Below are 20,972 nucleotides of genomic sequence, written 5' to 3'. Positions count from 1 at the left end.
TGGGCCTGGAAGGAGAGGCTTTTGTGCAGTCTTTGCTGCTGCGGCCACCAATGCATGTGCTGCATTGGTGCTTGTATCTGCACTCTGTGCCCTTGTTACATGACCCTCTGTTGAAATACCAGCAGGTCCCCGGGGTGCTCCCTTTGCCCCCCTGTGCTACGGTTGCCAAACTGCCCTTGATTCTGCCCCACTTTTTGCCCCCCTGGGGGCGGTCTTCGAAACGGCTGTTTGTTTTTGTTGGCATTTGCACTGTCTTGTTGTGACCTATGCTGGTTATGCTGCCTGTTTCTATCCCTTCTGTTGCTTTGCTGCTCTTGTCCTTATTATTCTGAGCACTCTGAGCTGAGTTTTCTTTTAAGACATGGGAAATATACAGTTTGGGGTCTTCCTCTTCCCAGCCTAGGTCAGGGAATCTCTGCATCTCCTTCCTGAACTCTCCATCATAGTCAGCCATGGCTCCCCCCCCAAAGGTTTTGTGACTCTCCAAAATTCTGTGGTGGTAGGCAATCAGTGCAGTGCCCTCTTCTGGGTATTTTTCTAGGATGATTGTTGATAGGATTTGAAAAGAGGCTTCTCAGTCCTGACTATTCTACTCCAGGGTGGGCCTCTTTGCTCTCTCTTTTTCTTCCTCTTTCTTATCCCTTTTTGAAATGTCAAAGCCTGATTCTTCGTATTCCAATAGGCAAAAATATCAATGAATTGCTTTTTCCAAATCTTTCTCTTAATTTTTCGCTGTGCCATGCAATAGTCTTTTTTAGGCTTCTATTTACACTTTTGCCGGCTGTGCGCCTCCCATAGTCATATGTGGGCTTGGAGACATAACATCATTGCTAGGCCCAACCCTTGCTTTAAGGTGGCCCTGGTCATCCTCGCCCCCATATTCCGAATGTCCGTGCTGCCGCTCATGGAGCTGCTCGAGTCATCCCCGTGCCTCGTCTTTTTCCCAGCACCCGCACCCTTGTGCCATTTTAAAATTGTTCTAGCATAGGCCCCAAATCATTGCTTTTCACAGTACCCGATTTTGATTTTCTTTTGGTGCCTGGGTGGGTGTCTGAATAGGCGGGCATGCTGCGGACGTCAAGGCGCTGCTTCTTCCTGGCCGGCTGCTCCCTTTCTGCAAACCCCTCCTCGCCCTCGACCTCATCTTCCAGGGCGTCTGTGTCATCGTCGTTGAGGCTGGGGGATGCAAGCTCTGCCATTCTTTCTTGCGCCACGTCCATGCCATGGACTGCTTCCACTGCTTTGGCCCATTCCAGGAGTAGTGTTTCTTTTAGGGATAAAGTGTTGGCCATCACTTTCCTCTTTTGGCCTCTGAGTGCTAGTTTGTAGTGGGCTGTCCTTGTGTTGCCCACTTAGTGTGTTGTGCCCCTGTGTGCTCGCTTCTGACCAATGCTGCCAGGGGTCAAGCACTACCATATGATGTAGGGTGCCTTCCTTCTTTATGGCACCAGTTATGAGTTACACTTCTTGCTCCGTGTCTTCCTGCTTCCAAAAACTTGTTTTGCGCTTTTTTGCCGAGTTAATAGCTGTCTGCGTTCACTGCAGATGCTTGCTGGTGCTGTGTTTTGGAAAGGAGACGGCCTGTCAGCACCACCGTGGTCCTGCTCTGTGGTGGTTAGGCCTGGAAACAAGGATTAATGTAGAGCCTTTTCTTTCGCCCAGTTCGGCTTATTGTTATCCCCGAATTCAGCTCCCCGGGAGTTTACAGAGATCACTTTCTGCAGGGCTGCCTTCTGCAATGTGCTGATGTGCTAATGCGGAAAAATTCAATATTATGTATGCCAAGTTTGCAGTTCGAGTTTTACCTCTCTCGAGGTTGCTCTGTGTCGACCTGCTTCCAAGGCTGAGGTTTTTAGCCTGTACCGTTCCAGGCACGGGCTGCTTTCTTGCTTATGTTTGTGCAGCGTCGCCTCAATGTCCCCAGAACAGCTGTCGCACTTGCAACTGTGTCGGAGGGGCCTGGGAGGGGAAAGCCGCCCTTCCAAGCGCCTCTGCGCAGGGTTAATAGGTCACCGCATTGAAGCTTTTCCGGGTTGGCAATCGCTGCTTGGGGAATGTGAAAAGGCCTGCTGGGCCTTGGGGAATTCGAGGGCAAAAATATTCCTCTTTGCTGCTTCCACTCCTGATTGTGTGCCCAGATCAGTTTTGTGCCTCCTGCTGCCACTCTTCAGTTCCCGGTCCTATTCCGACGGCTTGTTTGTTCTCCGAGCACTGTCGCTGTCTGTAGGGCTGGTGCAGCTAACGTCCAGCAGTGCTCTGCTGAGGCCAGATGAAAGACACCGCAGGAGTGCAGAGACTTCTTCCAGTCTCAAAAGCGTGTTCTTTTCCGTAGTCCTGCAGCCGTCCTGCTGCTGTTCGTGGCTGACGGGGAGGAAGCATGAGAAGGGCCACCTTGCCCCCGCCAGATAAAGGCAAAATTCGGCCTGGGGGCAAGGCGGCCCTTTCTTTGAACTTCAAAAGGCCCCCGCTCAGCATCCGCAGTATGGGAAGGGGGGCCTTTGAAGTATGGAGGGCAAGGTGACAGGGGGCAGCGACTACCGGTTGTCACCTGCCCCCCTCACCTCACCCTCCTGTCTTGGAGACACGCTGTCTGGGTTCCCATTGTTAAGGGACCCAGCAGCCCGTCCCCACCATGTGCATGCTAAGTGGGGCAGCGCCAAACAGGCGCTGCCCCACCGGACTTCGCACAAATCCCCCACCTCCCAGCTTACGGCCCCGGGCCTCCCATCCGGGTGGGCCCGGGTGTAATAGTGCGCGTGTGTTGGGCAGGGTCGGGGTGCTGGATTAGGTAAAGGGGGGGGTTAAATCCCCCCCCCACCTACCCGATTTTATGGAAAGTCAGCGGGAGAGGGTGGGCATGGAATCACCTGCAGAGGGCAGTGACGGGGTGGAGGGCCGGTATAGGATATTTCGGCATTTAAAGGGCCACACAAAAACAGTCAAAAAATGCATCTTTTTTGTGATCAGCCTTTAAAATAAAATGCGAAAATATCACATAGAACCAAATTTCCTGATAACAAGTCAGTTGCATTAAGCATTCCATTTCTATCAGGTGTGTCCTCAAGGCGTTCTTAACTGCCTGCACCATGGTACATAATCACAGTAGTAAAAATACTCCACTTTAGCGAATGAAGTTTCATGCCTCATGGAAACTGTCAAGCCAAAGAACTTGGTGCAGCTTATGCATTGCTTAAAGGATTTGCCTCGAGTTTTGGAATGCACCGTTCGGCCAATAGCAACCTGAGGTGGAAGTTCATGTGTCTTAACTTTACTAAAGGTAAGGAATCCTACGGGTCTGCCTTTCGGTTTAGACACGCCTAGATGGGTCTGACAAAACAGCCTATTGGTCCCGGCGTGTAACCTGCAAGCATACCCTCTTCTCCCACATACACCATTGCATTGAAAAAAGGGATAAGCCTTCCTGTGGTATTGCATTTATAACTGTTGTGCATTGATCGTAATTGATAAATGTTCACCTACTCAAGATACAGCTTTTTTTTAGAATGGTGTACCAGTAATTTGGGATATTGTACGTGGAAGCCCCTTCGTGCTCACTACATAATGTGCACTTCACCACCTGGCATTATGTTGGTTCATTACGTGTGCAGTTTTATTTTCGAAGTGTTCTGTAAGGCGTTTATAAAATACCCATCTTTGGTTGAAATCTGAATGTTCTGAAAAACTGCTCGATGCATGCAAAGTATCCAAGCACACATGCAAGGCTATACCACTAGAGAGCTAGAGTTTGGTTGACAATTGATATATCTGCAATACACTTTCCATAACTTCCATCAAACGGTTGTACCGAAACACATGTGAAGTACATTTTTTAAATGATTTAATTTCTAACACTTGTGTCCTGCATTTGCAAAGTGCTACTATACATCCTGACTTGTGACACCATTGACTTACGTAAATGTGGCCAAGACCACTTTATAAGCCTAAAAATATATTTTAAGTGAAGCCTGACAAATCAAGTCCATCCCCAAGTACCCGATTGATGATTTTATGTACTTCATTGGCAGCCATTTTGTTATCAATCCTGCACACTATGCACCACAGCAACACCATCCATAGGCAGTTTTGGATGGCAAATCAGGCAAGACAATGCTGGGATCCAACTGACACTATGCAACCAGACACATTTGAACAATGCCACATCGATCTAATTCCTCAACGACACCATTTGTTGGATGCTTAACGTGCACCACACTATTTTGGGGAGAGCTACTTATCATTGGACACCAATGGATACATAGGTTCAAATCTTTGGTCCTGCTTTAAGGTAGCCTTATGCTACCACATACACATTTCCAACAATTCACAATTCCACCCTTGTTCCGTTGTCTACAATGAAATCAAATTTTACTGTTTGGGGCAAAAAAAGCTCATCAACGTGCTCCAAAGACCAATGGCTCAGCAGCGCACCATTCTGCCAATTCGTACACTAACATATTATGCACGAGTTCTGCTCTTCCAACCACCAAATAATGTGCATTTATCTTGCGTTTCAGAAGGAGTGCTCCCGTTGCTTAGCACTAATCACAGTTGTCAATATACCTTTTAATGGCATTCACTATTTTGCTCTCAGATGAAGGCCTGAGTGGGCTTGTAGAGTGCAGGCTGATCCCATTCCCTAAAGCGAAAGCTTCAACCACAGAAGGAGGATGAATTCTCTTTGCTAGCAAAGCAGACACCTTAAGCACTATCCTAGTATCCATAAGGATTGATCTTACCACATCACTAATGATTGATTACACTTTCAAAGTCAGTCCCTGCTCTTATCCATTTAATGAAGTCATAAGTACAGCAGTTTGCAGGGTCATTTGTCAGATTATCCACTAGCAAAAGGTACAAACTAAAGCAAATTGAGACAGGTAGCACTTGCAATAAAGGTAATTATGTATCCAAAATACCCAAGCAGGCATCAAAATATCAGAAAACCAGCTATGACCCCATTTACTAATCACAGCCGTTTCAGTATTTCATTAGCCACTGCTAAGACTTCAGCAACACCACAATTACTTTAAGATTAACGGCTATGGGCCAAAATCATGTTTTGCAGTTGCACACCATTACTTCTGTCAGACAAGACAAAATGGGCCACCCTTATTTTTTGTTACTGGGGGACTGTCTTCTGTAAGGGAAACAATATAGAAATCCAGAGACAGTTACCCTTGTTCTCAAACAGCGACTTGTTTTAAGTCAGTGTACCATCAGAGTCTAACCAGGTTCCTTACATTTCAGAAGCAGATTAGTTGTTTCAGTGGACTACCACATCACACAATACATATCAAAAAGCCATTTTATTACAAAAAGAATTACAAATACCGTATAAAAATACTTCAAAGAACAAAATGTTCTTCAATTAAAAGACACTCGTAAAAGATACAAGTGCAAGATACTAACTTACATTTTGGTAACTAGACCTTTTTGGTCAATGTACAGTTGCTGCCCTCCTCTCGGCCCAGACCATAAGCCACTAATTTGTAATATAGTGCTTAGGAGCACATGCCTCCTCTTGATAGGTACACTTGGCAGGCAACGTTTCCGGAATGTATATTAAACTAGCTTATGCGGATAGTTTGAGGAGACCGATTTTACCCCAAACAGGTTAGTCTTTGGCCCATGTTCCAGCAGGACAGAAGAGACAAAGTTACTGCTCAGACGAGCAGTGGTTGGACTCCATAACCAAGCAACCTTGTTCCCCCCAGCCCAGAATGGCAGGGCATGTAATCATAAGCAGAGCCTCAGGTTTCTTTGCTTTAGACACATGTAACCAGGTGACCTCCCTCCCCCCACCGTCACCATAACCCAAGGAAGTGAGTACACAGTTTTTCAGCCAGGTCTGAATCCCATTGATGCCGGCCGCCCCCACCCCAGATATAGTGCAATGTCAGCTTCCACCATTCCCAGAAAAATCAATGGCATGACGGGAGACTGCAGAAACCGGATGGGAAGAGTCACTCCCACAGAATGTTGCTAAGGACGTTTGACACTAACAGAGGAGTGGGCTGAATTCTGGGTGTTTCTGCAAAGTGGGGTACAGGACCCTGAAATGCTACCACAAATTATTATGGACAATCTCTGAGAATTAAGATATCAGGCGGTGTTCCCCAAGAAACATTTAAGGGGTGCTGCATGGTTGGGATGGGGCACAGTGCATATGGTTTGGGCAAGGAGTGTATATGACCTGATGTCGCAGGATTTACAGATTTACAGCTAGCACAGGATTTAGAGATATCACAAGCAACTATGTTTTTCGCAAGAATTGTGACAAATGATGAGGAAAAAACCCTTCACAATTGTTCTTGGGACTATCTGCCATACCAGGCTTTTGGTGAGTCACCCACGCTCCACATACACGTTAGAGATGGAACCAGAGCATTCAAAACAGGTTCCATTTTAATGACAGTTATCGTCCTTTGGCACTTAAGACTATTTATTTGATTTAGTCATTTACTTGCATTCTACCTGCGCCACCTCCCCCCCCCATTGTTTTATGCAGGGCACTCACTGAAGCCGGCCACCTTTAAGACCATTTCTTCCCAATTTACTGAAGATTCAATTTTTTGAATTTTATTCGAACCCATTAAAATTCGGTTGTGTCTTGAGTCATGCTACCACATTGATTATGTTCGCTCCAATCCAAGTCTTCAGGCTGGTAACGGCAAAACTAGTGCTTGGCGTCTGAAACTTTAGTGCATCAACCTAAAGTCCATCTAAGCAAACACAGACTGCGAGACTGGTACCATTCCCCAGAGTCCATTCTACAAGGCACTGGAGACCTAGTGTCCTCCGATTTGGCAGATTAAACCAAGGGCTGTAAGTAGACATGACGGCCCTCATGTCCAATGGAGATTGAACAGTTAAGGATTTGAGAGAGAGCAATTGGCATAGACAACAAAACATGTAAGCCTATTCTCTCACCAGAGCAGGCAGAGAAAAGAAAGTGGCCTTTTATGCAGATCTCAAGCAAACATGACGAGAAGAGGAAGCCATCAACAAAAATGTTTTCAAGGATAGACTCCCTAAATGTTAAATCATTTAGCAAACAAGGCCTTATTTGTTTTATTCATTTATAATGTGCACCAAACCCAAAGGTAACTGGTGCAACAGTACAGAATATGCAAGGCTTTCAGTAACATGGGTACAGATTATAAACAAAACGGAATATTTAAAAAGGCAATAATAGGTCAAAAAATTAGACAAATGGGAAAATGTACAAATGGGTAACTGGATGGGGAGTATGTGAAAACAAGGTGGGAGCGGGAGTCTTGTATAAGCTAGTATTTAACTAGTTGTCCGAAGACTAAAGCAGATTGATACAATTAGATCCGAATTTGAGATAAGGCTGCTCTTCTCGTAAAAGATGTGGCAATGAATTCCATAATTGTGCCGTTCGGACAGGCAAGCTGCCGCCCCCGGCCTTAGCCATCCTGAATCTCGGTATGATAAGGCTGTTGGCATTAGTTGTTCTTGACGGTCGGGTGGAGCTTCTCTTTAGGAATCTATCCATAAAATAACTTGGTGCTGCATTATTCAGAGCTTTGTGAGTAAGGGATGCAACATAAGTAGATTTATTTTGGGTGGAAAGCCAATTATGTTGGCGCCTTATCTTAGATATGTGAGATCTTTTAGGCACACAGAGCTGCTCAAGGCATTGTTTTATAAGATTTGAATTCTATGGGTGATAGATGTTAGCACCAATGTAAAAGGCATTACAATAGTCGAGCCTGGATAGAATAATGGCTCCAAGATAATACAGTTGTCATCTGAGGGAAAGGGTTTACCTGATCTGATGAGCTTACATGTGTAAGCTGTGGTTGATGCCAAGGATTTCTCCTGTTTGGAGCAGAGGGTAGAGTCCATGTAAAAGCCAAGTGTCCCCACCTCCTTGACCACCTTGATATTGCCATTGATCTCAATCTTTTAAGATTAACAGGCACAAGAGCCAATGAACACAACTTATACACATTACTAGACTTGCACATTAAGAGAAGACTTTGCTCAGGTGGGAAGGTATTCAACAATGGTGGGCCATTTCTAGATCGAAAAGCACAAAACAAATATGAAGACACCTTTAAAAAACGGAAGGTAGGGCTTAAATCAGAGATTAGAAAGAAAAACAAATGAAAGTGCAGAACAGTAATTTAAGGATGCAATTTCAAAAGAGGGTGAAAAAATTACCAACTAGACCAATGTAAAGCTAGTGACCATGCAGTTAAATTTCAAGTGCAGACGGTACATACAAACGAGGCAGCCAAGATACATCCTTTCGTAGCGAGTCAATTATTTTCCTCTGACAGCTAAGCAGGCTGGACGGAGGTTGCATTGCTCAAGATAGATGAGGGACCCCTCAGTTTACAGGCGATTTTAGTTTAAAATCTTCTGGCATCTAAAAGGGGGGATTAGTTTATGAAAAACTGCATTTTTTTGAGTAATGAAAAAAGTACATATTGATGCGCACCAACTGCCAATGTATCTTGTCCCAAGTCTATTGCCCTTGGAACGTGCATCTGTTACAGGATAGGATTACCAGAATAATTCTGAGTCCAAATAACCTGACAAACTCAAGACTATGGCAAGTTACTGGTGCAGGGAGATGGGACATGAAGCTACCTCACCACCTAATGAGCCCAGCATCTCATCACCCATGGCTTCTGCCATGAAATTGTCTTTGTACTTGGCCTTGCAGAGTATTCTTGTCATGGGAATGAACAGGAGTGGGGGAACTCGCCATCATATCTGGAAGTCCAAAACTCCATGTTCATCCTTGACTTGCGTGACAAGAGCCCACAATTTGTTTTATTATGCAGCTTTTAAACGCTGTAAATGAATAAAGCTTGGCATCCTTGGTGTTTCTTGCACCTGGAGAGGATTCATCCTCCGCGCACTCCTTCAGAGTAGATAGCTGACCTCGATTTCTAAGATCTTGACTTCAAGCCAGACAGCCTTTCCAAGCAGCTTCAGCAACCGGTTTCTACAGCGACAGCTTTTCATTCCTTTTTCATGGTATTTGGCTCATATGTCCAGTTTCTATACAATGGCTTCTTTGCCTGCATTCTATTCACTGATTATAGCTAGCCTATAAGACAACTTGATACATCTTGTGTTTCAGCATCTGTACATTCTTAATGCTTCTGATTTCTGCAGAGCTTTTTATCGTGCAATCTTTTACACCTTAAGGTTCATGTGATTCTTTACTTTATCCTTTCTCCTCTAGGACCCGTACATCTTCATTCAGTATCTCAGGACGTTGTGCACACTTTGTGACGTCAGTCTTCTTCATTCGTTCTCATATTTCATCAGGGATCTCTTCCTGCAGGTCGTCATCACCTTGTGGGTCCATTCAATATGCTTGTCTCAATGGATATCTCCTTCCAAATACTTGCTTTGGTATTGGTAAGATAGCTGGTGTAAGGCACGGTCTCCCATCTCCCAATACAAAGGCAGTAGGGGGGGGTATCTCCTGTGGATGTATACATCTGCTGCTCTACACTTGTTGGAACTGTGGGTTACAAAGATCACTAGTGCAGAAGAGCATATAGTTACTACAAATGAGATGTCGGACTGTGGAAGCTTTCGAATGGTGCCTCATGTTTTGCATTGGGGAAATTGGCTTATATGTAAAGAGCCGAGTGAGAAAAGGTTTCGACATTTAAACCAATGAAATTAAAAGTGTTTCAGTCGTCAGAGGTCAACTAGCACTAGCTAATCCAGTTTCATTTTGTGCTTTCCATTCTGGGTCTTGTGATCCAGAATGCCTAGTGCCAAAAGTCAAACTAAAAAGGTATTCCAATGCCAAAGCCACCACCAGCACAGGATCAGGAAGTTAGGTGTGCGCAACACCTGACTGGTGGAAAGCGCGCAATTGGTTTTCTGCTGGCGGTTTTCCAAATAAACAGTTTTAGACAAAGTTTGCTCAAAGCTGCACAATGGCAAAAGGAAGAGATGGGGTGAAAATATCTAGGGAGCATTGAAATGAACTGACCAACAGAATACTGGCTCGAATATGCAGTGCACAGCTGGCTCCAATTGTTCCATCAGCATTTGCTACGCGGCAGCCATTTTCCCCCATGTTGTGGCATGCATTTCTGCCAAAAATGGGGTAGGGCCCTCCAAAAGGGTTCGATCTGATTGAATGATAAGCTGTCAAAGAAGGTGGTTTATGTGTTGTTGGGGCATTTAAAAGACAGATTAATAGACACAATGGACCATAGAAACTGAGGAAACAATGTCGAGTGCCCCAATAATGCAGTTATCACTTCACACTGAACATACAAACTAGGATTATTGTGCATGATAACTATGTACGTAACGCCTTTTAAAAATACAGGAACACAGTTCACCTCATGCCATTAGTCCAGGACTATCCACTTGCAGCCTCAAGCTTGCCTTACCTGGTGCCGGCAGGCAGTATGGATTGTAAACCTGCCCAAGGTACCATGGATTTGGGAAAGGCTGTTGTGCTGTTGGTTGTGCATAAAAAAAGGGCCTTGTGTGATTTGTGGCATAAGGCCCACTCTCGGAGGCAGGTGCAGTGTTCATTTTTATATCTGTTGGGAAACAAAGAAAACTGGCGTTAGGCTTCTGCACACTTACCTATTGCACAGAACGAGTAATGGAAAATGTTTAAACTAATATTTTCTTGGTTTGTAGATTTCCTCACTGCCAATGACCCGATACTTGCACTGAGGCTATGGAGTTAAAATGGTTTTACAAATTCAAAGCAGCAGTTTAACAATTTATATACAGTTGACCATGACTTTTTTTTAAACAGGTGAACAGATGTTGCTGCATTCAATAGACCACATTTTGCCAGTACATCTACAGTCTCTTGCACAGGCCGGCCCTCGGTGTAGTAATCTGGTTGCCTCCAAACCAGAAGAGAAACGGCAGTGAAGGGCTGATATGCAAGGTGTAAACTAGCTGACTTCCCCAATTTCCTGTAACCCTTACCCCACCAAAAGGAAGGTGCAATACCTTTCAGGAAACTGGCGTTAAGTGATTGGCTGCAAATGTTTGCCACTAGTCATCCACTCCATTCATAGGAGTGGGCATTGGAGGCCTCGTCAGTGATTACATATCAAACTGCATGGGTCATCACCATATTAACTTTGGGTCAGCAATTCGATCTGGGCCTGAGCAATTCAAGATTTACTGATAAGTCAGTTTAGCTAAGTGGGCCTGCGTACTGTGGCTGTTCAGAGTTTCCCCTGCAATCAGATGTCTACCACACCACAACTCTTCCCATTCTACCAAAGCACTGAGTGAGGTCAAACATCAGGTACCCAGGGATCAGGGAAACTTCAGTGCCCTCCTAAAAATGCATACGGAGCCCAATACACTGACTCTCCAGATGTTTCAGACTACAATTCCCATAATATCTGACTGTTGATTATCCTTGTTAAGGAGGATATGAGTTTTAGCCTAAAACCTAACCCCGACTACCACCAACCATGCGGACACCTAAGGCAGCCTGTTTAGCCAGTGCTGCATGGTTACACCGGTTCCCTGCAGGTGTTAGCAATTTGGATTAGAAAAGGCCATGCCTGATGAATGTACTCCGAAACAGGAGAGGTTGGGGGGCGACCTTCCTATTGTTTCTAATTAAGGAGTCCTCAGACAGCATGAAAGTCCTTTAAACCGGGTGGCTAAAGAGTACAGTGACACGCAGCAGCCAGCCCTTTCACACACAGAGCCATGTCATTAAAGGGTCTCTTCAACCACGCAGTTCCTTGAAAGAAAGGGCTGCCTGCTGTGTGAGAGCTGGGGCGCACTGGTGTAGAGGAGCAAATGTATACCTCTGCAGGAGATCACCCCTCTCAACCCCTACCTCTTTTGTATTGGAGACATGAGACCATGCCTTGGCTGACATTAGCTATAGCTGTACCCCCGAAGTGATGACAACCTACAGGAATAACCGCCTGAAGGAATATGAGAAAGAGCTAAGAAAATTAACTGATGAAGTCATAAGAAAGTGTGCACGATGTCCTGAGATATTGAATAAAGATAATGTATGGATCGTAGAGGACAAATGATGAAGTAAAGAGTCGAGTGGACTATCAAAGTGGAAAAGATTACATGTTAAAGTGCAGCAGAAAGCAGGCCAATGAATGTACAGACGCTGAAACGCAAGGTAGATCCAAGTCATTTTATAGGCTAGCTATGAGTAGAGAATAGAATGCAAGCGAAGCCGCCTTTGTACAGGTACTGGACATTCGTAGTATGAAATAGTAAGCCAAAAAACTATGAAAGGAGAATGAAAAGATGTGTCGCAGCATAATAAGTAGGCTAGTGGAGCTGTGTGGCAAAGCGGTCTGGCCTGAAGTCAAGATCCTAGAAATTGAGGTCAGCCATCTACTCTGAAGAGTAGTGTGCAGAGGATGAATCTTCTCACGTTAAGGTGCAAGAAAAAAAAGAATGGCAAGTTTTAATTCATTTAAAGCAATTAAAAGCTACAAAATGGACCGAATTGTGGTCTCGTGAGCCAAAGATGGAAATAGAGCTTGAACTTGGAGTTCCAGACATGATAGCAAGTGCCCTCACGCCTGTGCATTCAAGACAAGAATGCTCTGCAAGGCCAGGTACAAAGACAATTATGGCAGAGGGCATGGGTGAGGAGATGTTGGGCTAATTCGGTGGTGAGGTAGCTTCATGTCCCATCTCCCCGCACCTGGGTTTTGGCTTACGTGCTGCCAAATTAACCGAATGTTCCAGACATGGCACAGGCGTGCCACCCAATTGTAATTGTATTAGTCGCACCGAACAAGCACGGAAAGCACCGTTTGCTGTCACAAAGCTCTTCGCGTGGCTGCCGCGTTTTCAAAGGATTTTCTCTCCCCTTCGCTTGGACTGTCTGCTGAGTACTCTGTGCCGTGATCTCAAGAGCAGCGGACGTCTGCTCTGGTTGCACCACATTTGCCTGGACAAGAAACTGACAAGGGGCTCTCCTGGCGCGAATACTCCGCCCCCTTTTTACGGCGTGCTCACGGGGTGGAGCATAAATACACCGGCGCCAGCGTACCCACGCGCGCACCGAACAAGCACGGAAAGCACTGTTTGCTGTCACAAAGCTCTTTGCGTGGCCGCCACGTTTTCAAAGGATTTTCTCTCCCCTTCGCCTGGACAGTCTGCTGAGTACTCTGTGCCGTGATCTCAAGAGCAGCGGACGTCTGCTCTGGTTGCACCACATTTGCCTGGACTAGAAATGGACAAGGTGTCTGTTGTGCATCTATAGAGATTTGTGCACGTTGTGCTGTCCCTTTACTTCCACTCATTTTGCCTACCTGTTATTTTGATACACTTTTTTTGTCTTCTCTTTTTTTTCTCCCTAATTTTCTTTAGGGGCTCTCCTGGCGCGAATACTCCGCCCCCTTTTTTGGCGTGCTCACGGGGTGAAGCATAAATACACCGGCTCCAGCGCACCCGCACGCACCGAACAAGCACAGAAAGCACTGTTTGCAGTGCACGCTTCGGGGAGCGCTGGCGTCGGTGAGTTTTTCTTTCGCAGACCAAATTTAAGTTCTGGATACTCTCCGCTTGTGGGGTGGAGGGACAACGGGTTCAGTGGAGGTTGCTAAGGGTAGTAGCCTGACTGCACGGGAAGGCAGAGGACAAACAACTGTGTACGATTTAAAACACAGTAAATAGGCTGCATGCTTAGACTCTCAGACTAAGTTTCTCGGACAGGTCTGGATCTTTATATACTTCGTAGTACTAATAGCATCTAAAAGGGCAGTGACACCCTACTTGCGTTGGTCTGAAATTTGACTATAATCTGATAAACCCTGAATATAACACTCTCAACCAGATATATAAATTCTAAAAAAAGAAATTTTAAAAAAAAAACTTATATCTTGGTTCTGCTTATTTATTTGGGATGTCCAGATGCCAAAATAGCGTTGAATATGTTTACTCTAGAGGGGCTGCAGCTGGCCCTTCTAGTAGGAGCTCTACCATACAGGGACCCAGACTATATGATATCTTATCAGCTCCTTTAATATTTACACCTGTAAAAATTACACTAAGAATGGCTATGAATATGCCATTACCGCTGTCCCCCACTGAGCCAAGTGATTCAATGCTACTGGAGTCTGAAGCAATTGTACATCCGTCTATTGACTCCACTGAAGGCCCTATGCAGGCCCTTGAAGATGAAATAATTGATCCTCTTCCGATAGATGGGGGGACAAGGGAGGAGATTGTAACAGTGCCGGAATCCTCTTTTCTGGATCTCCCCCCCCCCCCATTTTTTCTCAGCCATTGCTGATCTGAGAGACCTCACTCAGCACCCTTTGGAATCCTCTAATCCCTTTAAGGAATTGAATTTGGTAATACATCAGAGACTGGCACGCTCTAAGTCCACTCTACTGGATTTATGGAAAACCGTATTTTAATGGGTAGGCAAATTGATCAAGCTAACAGATTTACCGAAGCATTAGAACTTCTGCGCACAAAAATTATCACAAAACTGATGGCTACAGGTGTACTTCCTACTAGGATGGAGCCAGACAATCTCGCCACAAAAAATATGACTGCCGTGCAACCGAAGTCTGAACCCCTGAAAGTCTCCGAGGTACTTTCTAAACCCAAGAATAAAAAACCTATATAGAGAAAAGAGGGGAGCGGGCAAATAAAAAAAAGATAAAAATAAAAATTAACAGAATAAAAACAATCGGAAGAAGGGACAGGCATCTTTCTTCAATAAAAGAAGCAAAATCACGAAAAAATTCCTGGAAAAACCTAATAGTAGAAGACCCGATTGGGACTTCTGACCAAGAGTCTGATAAAGAAGAACCCCCTTACAATGGTCAGATGGGAAAGTATAGGCATGCGAAGAACCCCCTGACGGATGCAATGTCCCACAAGAGTCTGACTCCAACATCAGTCATGGGACCTAGTAAGGTGAATGAGGATGAAAGTATTAAAATTAAAGGCATAACCTCAAAAAGAGACTTATGATCTCTTCATCAAGCCGAAAAATCAAAAGTTAGATCATATTACCACCTCCTTGAATCCGTTGGCAAATGAGTTTTTGACAAACATCACTCCGCAGGTGGCTCAAACTTTAGAATCAAGCAATCCAGCAACTCTGGTGCCTCCTACCCAAGAAAATTCTGCAGAGGATTTGCCCTTGCACAACGCCCCTGGAACTAGCTTTCTTGAGCCTCCTGCCTTGAGCGGACTCGAGATAAAAAAACTTATTACTGCTGCTGTAGAAGCGGCTTTAAAGGCGAGATATCCTTATGAGTCTTTGGCTATAAATCATTCCATTGATTTGTCTAAGCCATTGACAATGGGGTCTAAAACTACTCTGGGCCCTGCGGCCCCTCAGATTCAAAAGAAGACTAAAGAAACTGGAGTAATGCATCAAAACAAAGAATTATTCTGTGATCCCATGTGTGCCGAAGGATCCAATTGATAACTCATCTACTGAGCATTCTTTAACCGAAATGGAGGTTGGACTGCTTATAAGCACTTCAATCGCTGATGCATTAAAGGGTAAAAGATTGCAGGAAGCACAGGCTCCAATTGCCTTGGCTGGTAGTAATAAATCCCCACAGCCTAAAAAGCAGCAAGTGATTAGGGAAGGGTCCCCCTCCTCTAAGGTTATGGAATCAATTACACCCATGCCAATAGAACCATTTCCTATATCAGAGCTGCCGCCCTATATCCCTGTCAGACCACCCCAATCACAAAGGGAGGCCGGGGAAGGAAGGGTGCCCAAACACTACATGGATACAGAATTTAAACATACCTTGGAGAACCCCATGCTTTTTAGATTCTCCCAGTGTTCTCATCTTTCCTCTCTTTGAGTGTGGCTTTCAGCCTTCTATGAATAGAAACAGAACTCTGCAGCTGCTCAATGATATCCCGAATTTAGCAAACTTGACCTCCGCAGATATCAAAAGGATAGATTTTATACATCCTGACTGTTATGAACATGTTAGAATTATATTCTACTCTAAATTGGTATATCGGAACGTTCTCTTGGAATTAGATGAATTTAACAAGAGGGGATTCGATATACTAAATTTTGGAGATGGAAATATGCAATCCGAATTTCCTAATTTCACCCAAGCTCAAAGACCTGGAGGCGGGGGTGATTTAGAGCAAAAATAAATAAATAAATAAAAAATAAAAAAAGAGTCAGAGACCTTCCAGGAGCACGACTCAACCTGGAGATGGCTAGCCTCGAGCCTGAGAGACTCTATTGCAAAATCTGAAACAGTAACATTAGCAGTAAGTACCTATGTTTCTATTCTCTCCTGGAATTCAAGAGGGAGTTCTCATCTGTTGTCCTGTATGGAATTATGCAATTATTTGAGAACAAATAATATTATCTGCATACAGGAAACCTGGATGACTTCGCCCACTCAGATTGTATTGAATGCCATCACCTTCTTGCCTCCCAAGGGAGCTTAGGCCGGCCTAAGGGGGGACTCCTATTAGCAATAAAGTTAGCCTTGGGCATTAATATTGTTGAAACTTTCACCATTCCCCCTGTGGGATTGGGTGCTATCCTAAAGCTTGAAAATTTTAATCATATACTAATTTGGTCATCTGGAATAAACATTTTTGAAATTACTTCAAAAATGGAAGAAATAATGGAGAAATACCTCTACATTTACCCAGGTATTCAATTAGTAATAATGGGGGACCTAAACACTAATTTACTATCGGAGACAAATGAAATATTCCCCTCCTTGAACCCTTCACTCCTCCTTACAATGGTGGACCAAGGGGAAACTCAGGATCTTTATTTGGGAAACTTGACATACAAAAAAGTAGATCGTATGGGTTGGTCTACACTATTTAAAAATTGGGGCCTAAAATCCGCTCACTTAATCCTGAACTCCGATGTCCCATATACAACCTGGACATCAGGGGCTAAGTCTTCCCCGATCGACTATATATATGTTTCCACTGAGGTTTTCCGCTTGATTGAAAGCTTTGGATTAACTCCCTCCCCTAAAAGTGATCATAAGATGCTGAAATTGAATCTTTCCATCAACATACGAAATCCTGAACCCGTGAAGAGGCTTCAGGATTTGCTTATAAATAATGGGAGTAATAGGATTTGTTGGCACCCGGGAAATGTCTTAAAATGTAACAACCTCTTCTGTAAAGATCATACAGATTCCACTTATGCGGAAAAAAAGGTGAGATTTACACCTGAACATTTTGGCCCGTACATTAAAACATTGAGAAGTCCATCAAAAAGATGGGAAACCATGCCTCTAAACAACATTTGCATAAATATGACTGTCTATTTAGCAATAATTGAGCTACGCCGTGCTCTAAGACAAGTACATCGTCTTAACATAGATGATGATATCAAACGAAGGGGGATTAAATGCATCAAGCAAGTCTATAAGAATTGGTCCAAATCACAAACAAATTATTTCAAGAAGATAACGAGGAAATGTTGACCGCATTGAAAAATAACTCGTCCAAGCATTTTTGGCAGCTTAAAAACAAATCCTCAAGATCTTCTCGAACTTCCAATCTGAATCCAATCAATGAGCTCACATGGAAAAATCATTTTGAGAACCTATATGGTGACTTACAGGATGTAGGCTCTTTGAGAGACAACTTTAAGACCACACCTTTGCCTGGCAACTTCTCGATTAACATGAGAGGATAAGAAGATCTAGTTCCTCCCGTGCTGCGGGACCTAACGGGTTATCAAACATTTTGTTTAAGGGAAACCCAGACATCTGGTCCAAATCACTCTTCCTACTTTTTGAAGATATAAGCCGAACTAGACGTATTCCATTATCTTGGAATATGAGCTATATAATACCGGTCTATAAAAAGGGAGATCGATCCTTGCCATCCAATTACCGTCCAATAGCTCTCCTGGATTCAGACTCCAAAATCTATGCAAGCCTTCTTCTACAAAGAATAGAAATTTGGGCCACAACCGAAAAGATTTATTCCTTTGCACAATTTGGCTTTAGAAAGGGGATTGGAACATTGGCGGGCGGGTTAATCATCTCACTCCTGCAAGAACTGGGATGGCAAAAAGGGGCGAGTCCGGTCAATCTGGCAAGCATGGATCTATCTTTTGCGTTTGACCTGGTTAATAGATCAATCTTATGGAAGAAGCTGTTAGATATGCAGTTACCTCGTGAATTGTTAGCCATCTTGATTCACCTCCATGAAGGATCTACTATTCAGATTAGGTTAAATAACAAAGGCCTTCTCTCAACACCTATTAAGACCTCAAATGGCCACCGTCAAGGGTGCATTTTTGCCCCAACCTTATAGAATCTCTATACTTCTGACATAGGAAAGGCATTATGCCCTGCTGCCTTCATTCAACCAACCAATGTTAGAAGGCAAGAAGATGTGCTGGTGTTCATATGCAGATGACTTCCTCTTATTCGATAGGTCCCCAATAGGACTTCAGCGCCTATTGACAGCATTTGGGAAATATATGGAAGTGAATACTTTGGTAGTGAATCCATTAAAATCCTTAATCCTGTGTTTGACAGGAAAGAGGAGACCACTTTTGAAAAACTGGTGTATGGGGTTGCATAGAAGCTCAATGATTTATTTGGGTTTTTTGGTTAACGCAAAAAGTAATAATCCATCTATTCTTACACACTTCTTAACCAAGGCCATGCGCGATTCAACTGCGGGTAGTTGATTTAAAATTCGGAAACTTCCCTCTTAACCCATGTCTTAGATTCTACAAGTGCAAAGTAATCCCGAAGATGATGTATGGCAGTGAAATCCCATTTATAATGGGCAGACTTGATTTACACAGACTTGAGACAGTTACTCTAAGGAATATGATGATCTGCTTGCCCAAGTGTGTCCCTATACATGCAATTCGTTATGAATTAGGACTACAGTCATTTAAGAGTATAGTGGAATGGAAATGTCTATCTCTGTTTGCCATCTACTAATAAACGCAAAATAATTTGTATTAGGAGTTGTCTGGTAAGTTGAAACAAGGGAATCCAAAATCCGTTTTTTTGACAAAACTAACTTTAAGTAGTGTTGGAGTCCCGATATCAACGCTAGTAACAAATCAAAGAAAAGTAAAACAACTCTTACAAAATGTAGATTGGGCGGAAACTATTAGAGAACTGTCCTCATATAGGTTGTATTCACATATGATCTCATTATAAATATCTAGGAAACATGGAAACTTACCTATACATCTCTCCTAATAGAGGTTATCGGAACATCTATATGAGATTCAGATTTAATGTTTTACTTACGGGGGAAATCATTTCCGCAAGAACTAAAGGGCTAGATGTATCAACTTTGTGCAGGTTCTGTAATTCTCATGATATAAAAGAAACCTTAAGACATCTCTTATTGGAATGTCCTAAGTTAGTAGAAAAAAAGACTACTTTATTTTTCTAACTTTGTATCAGATGTAACAAAAGTAATTCCAAATCAAGTATGGAAACATATGTTATTTGATAAGAAAATATCCCTGCAGTTAGCAATTGTAAGGTTTTTGAAAACTGAATGTGGTTTATCATGAAAAATGTTAAATACTTCAGGGAAATTTTATTTTATTGCGGGGTTGTGTAATGGAATTGTATTTTGTTTCATAATGAAGTTAAATATGTCTTTTTTCTTTTAAAAATAATTTTGTTTTATCCTTTTAATTGTTCTATTCATTTTAAATAGTGTTTTGTAAAGGTTTTGTTTGAAAACCAAATACAAATAAAGATTATAATTGTATTAGTCTGTATAGCGAAGGACCTTCTAGCTTGGAAGACCAATGAAACACGATTTCAACAACTGTTTCTGAAATTACATGTTTGAAGAGGTATGCATAAATTGGCCACATGGACAGCCAATAATCCTAGCTCCTATATGATTTTATATCTAGATGTTTCCCTTAACCAATCCCGACCCTGGATAGGTTTTTCACTATTGCCACGTAGTAGAACGTCACTGACGCATAATTTAGTATAAAGTATATTTTTTGTGGAAATCATTGAGTGAGCATACAACCTCCCGGTAACTTGCCATCTTGAGTATGGCTGGTTATTTGTAATCCCATCCATTACATAAACACATTCCACAGGGCCGCATAAGCTCATGTGGTGGAGGGTGGTTTCAGATATAAACTAGTTCGACTTGAGTTTTGAACGATCAGGCATCCTCTGCCATTAACTAGAAGATCGTGGAGTTTCCTGTGGAGAGCAGCCGGTAGAAATAAACTTGCAAGAAGCGAGACAAGTTTGAGGTAATAAACTGTGGCTGTTGGAAGTGACGTTGTTTGAGTTAAAGTATAGTAAACTATTGGCGCCAATCAGAAAGCAGATGGGTTTTTAAAGTAAAAAAGGATTGAGCAGCGATTGATGGAGCTTGCTCATATTTATTGTTTTGAGATTAAAAGTGTTGAGCAATAAGCCTTGAAGTATCAACAGGTCAATTGCGACTTGTCATTATGGAGGACACTCCTCTTGCACCTTTGTAAAGCATTACCACGACATGCGCCCAAGTTCAAACAGTACAGTGCAGAATTGGTAAAGGGCACAGCTCTTAAAATGTTCATGCCATGGCCACAAGGGTGGGGGGTTTTATTGTCAAAGGTGGTATTATAACATGACCACATATGTGCACGCCAAGTACATGGGAAAGAAATTAGAGAAAATACTGGCAGCTTTAGAACTTTGGAAAATGTACAAGAGTAGGAAGACCAGTACAGGTGGATTGAATGCTTAACCAGCATAAAGTGGAGGGCATTGAGCCCTCAGCTCCTCGTACTTTGGCTGAGATTAAGAGCATAGATGCAGAGGAGATAGAGGTTTATCCTTTAAAGTAATGAAAAGCACCAGCGGGTAGTAACCCAACACATGAAGCCCCCTGCTTACAGCAGTGACAGTCCAGAGAAGAGCAAGAGGAAGGAATGTGCCTGTAAGTCCTAACGAGATAAAGAAGAAAGACGAGAGATTGAATAGAATAAACAGAAGGATAAGGCTAATGAG

At 43.3% G+C, this 20,972-nt stretch overlaps 1 protein-coding gene across 2 annotated transcripts in view; it reads right to left on the bottom strand.

Annotated features, from left to right (window-relative positions):
- LOC138481216 (uncharacterized) overlaps nt 1–20,972 on the bottom strand; it is a 373,635-nt gene that overhangs the window by 277,921 nt on the left and 74,742 nt on the right. For both annotated transcript variants that reach the window (XM_069613229.1, XM_069613230.1), the window contains exon 2: nt 10,404–10,559. In XM_069613229.1, the coding sequence (XP_069469330.1) occupies nt 10,404–10,551 (148 nt within the window). In that variant the 5' untranslated portion in view covers nt 10,552–10,559. The remainder of the gene's footprint in view (nt 1–10,403; nt 10,560–20,972) is intronic.

The sequence above is a fragment of the Ambystoma mexicanum genome, chromosome 5p (genome assembly GCF_040938575.1).
Source record: "Ambystoma mexicanum isolate Mex_15411 chromosome 5p, UKY_AmexF1_1, whole genome shotgun sequence".
In the NCBI taxonomy this organism is placed as follows: Eukaryota; Metazoa; Chordata; class Amphibia; order Caudata; family Ambystomatidae; genus Ambystoma; species Ambystoma mexicanum.
Note: the sequence above shows the minus strand (reverse complement) of the source record. Positions and strands in the feature narration are given on the sequence as shown.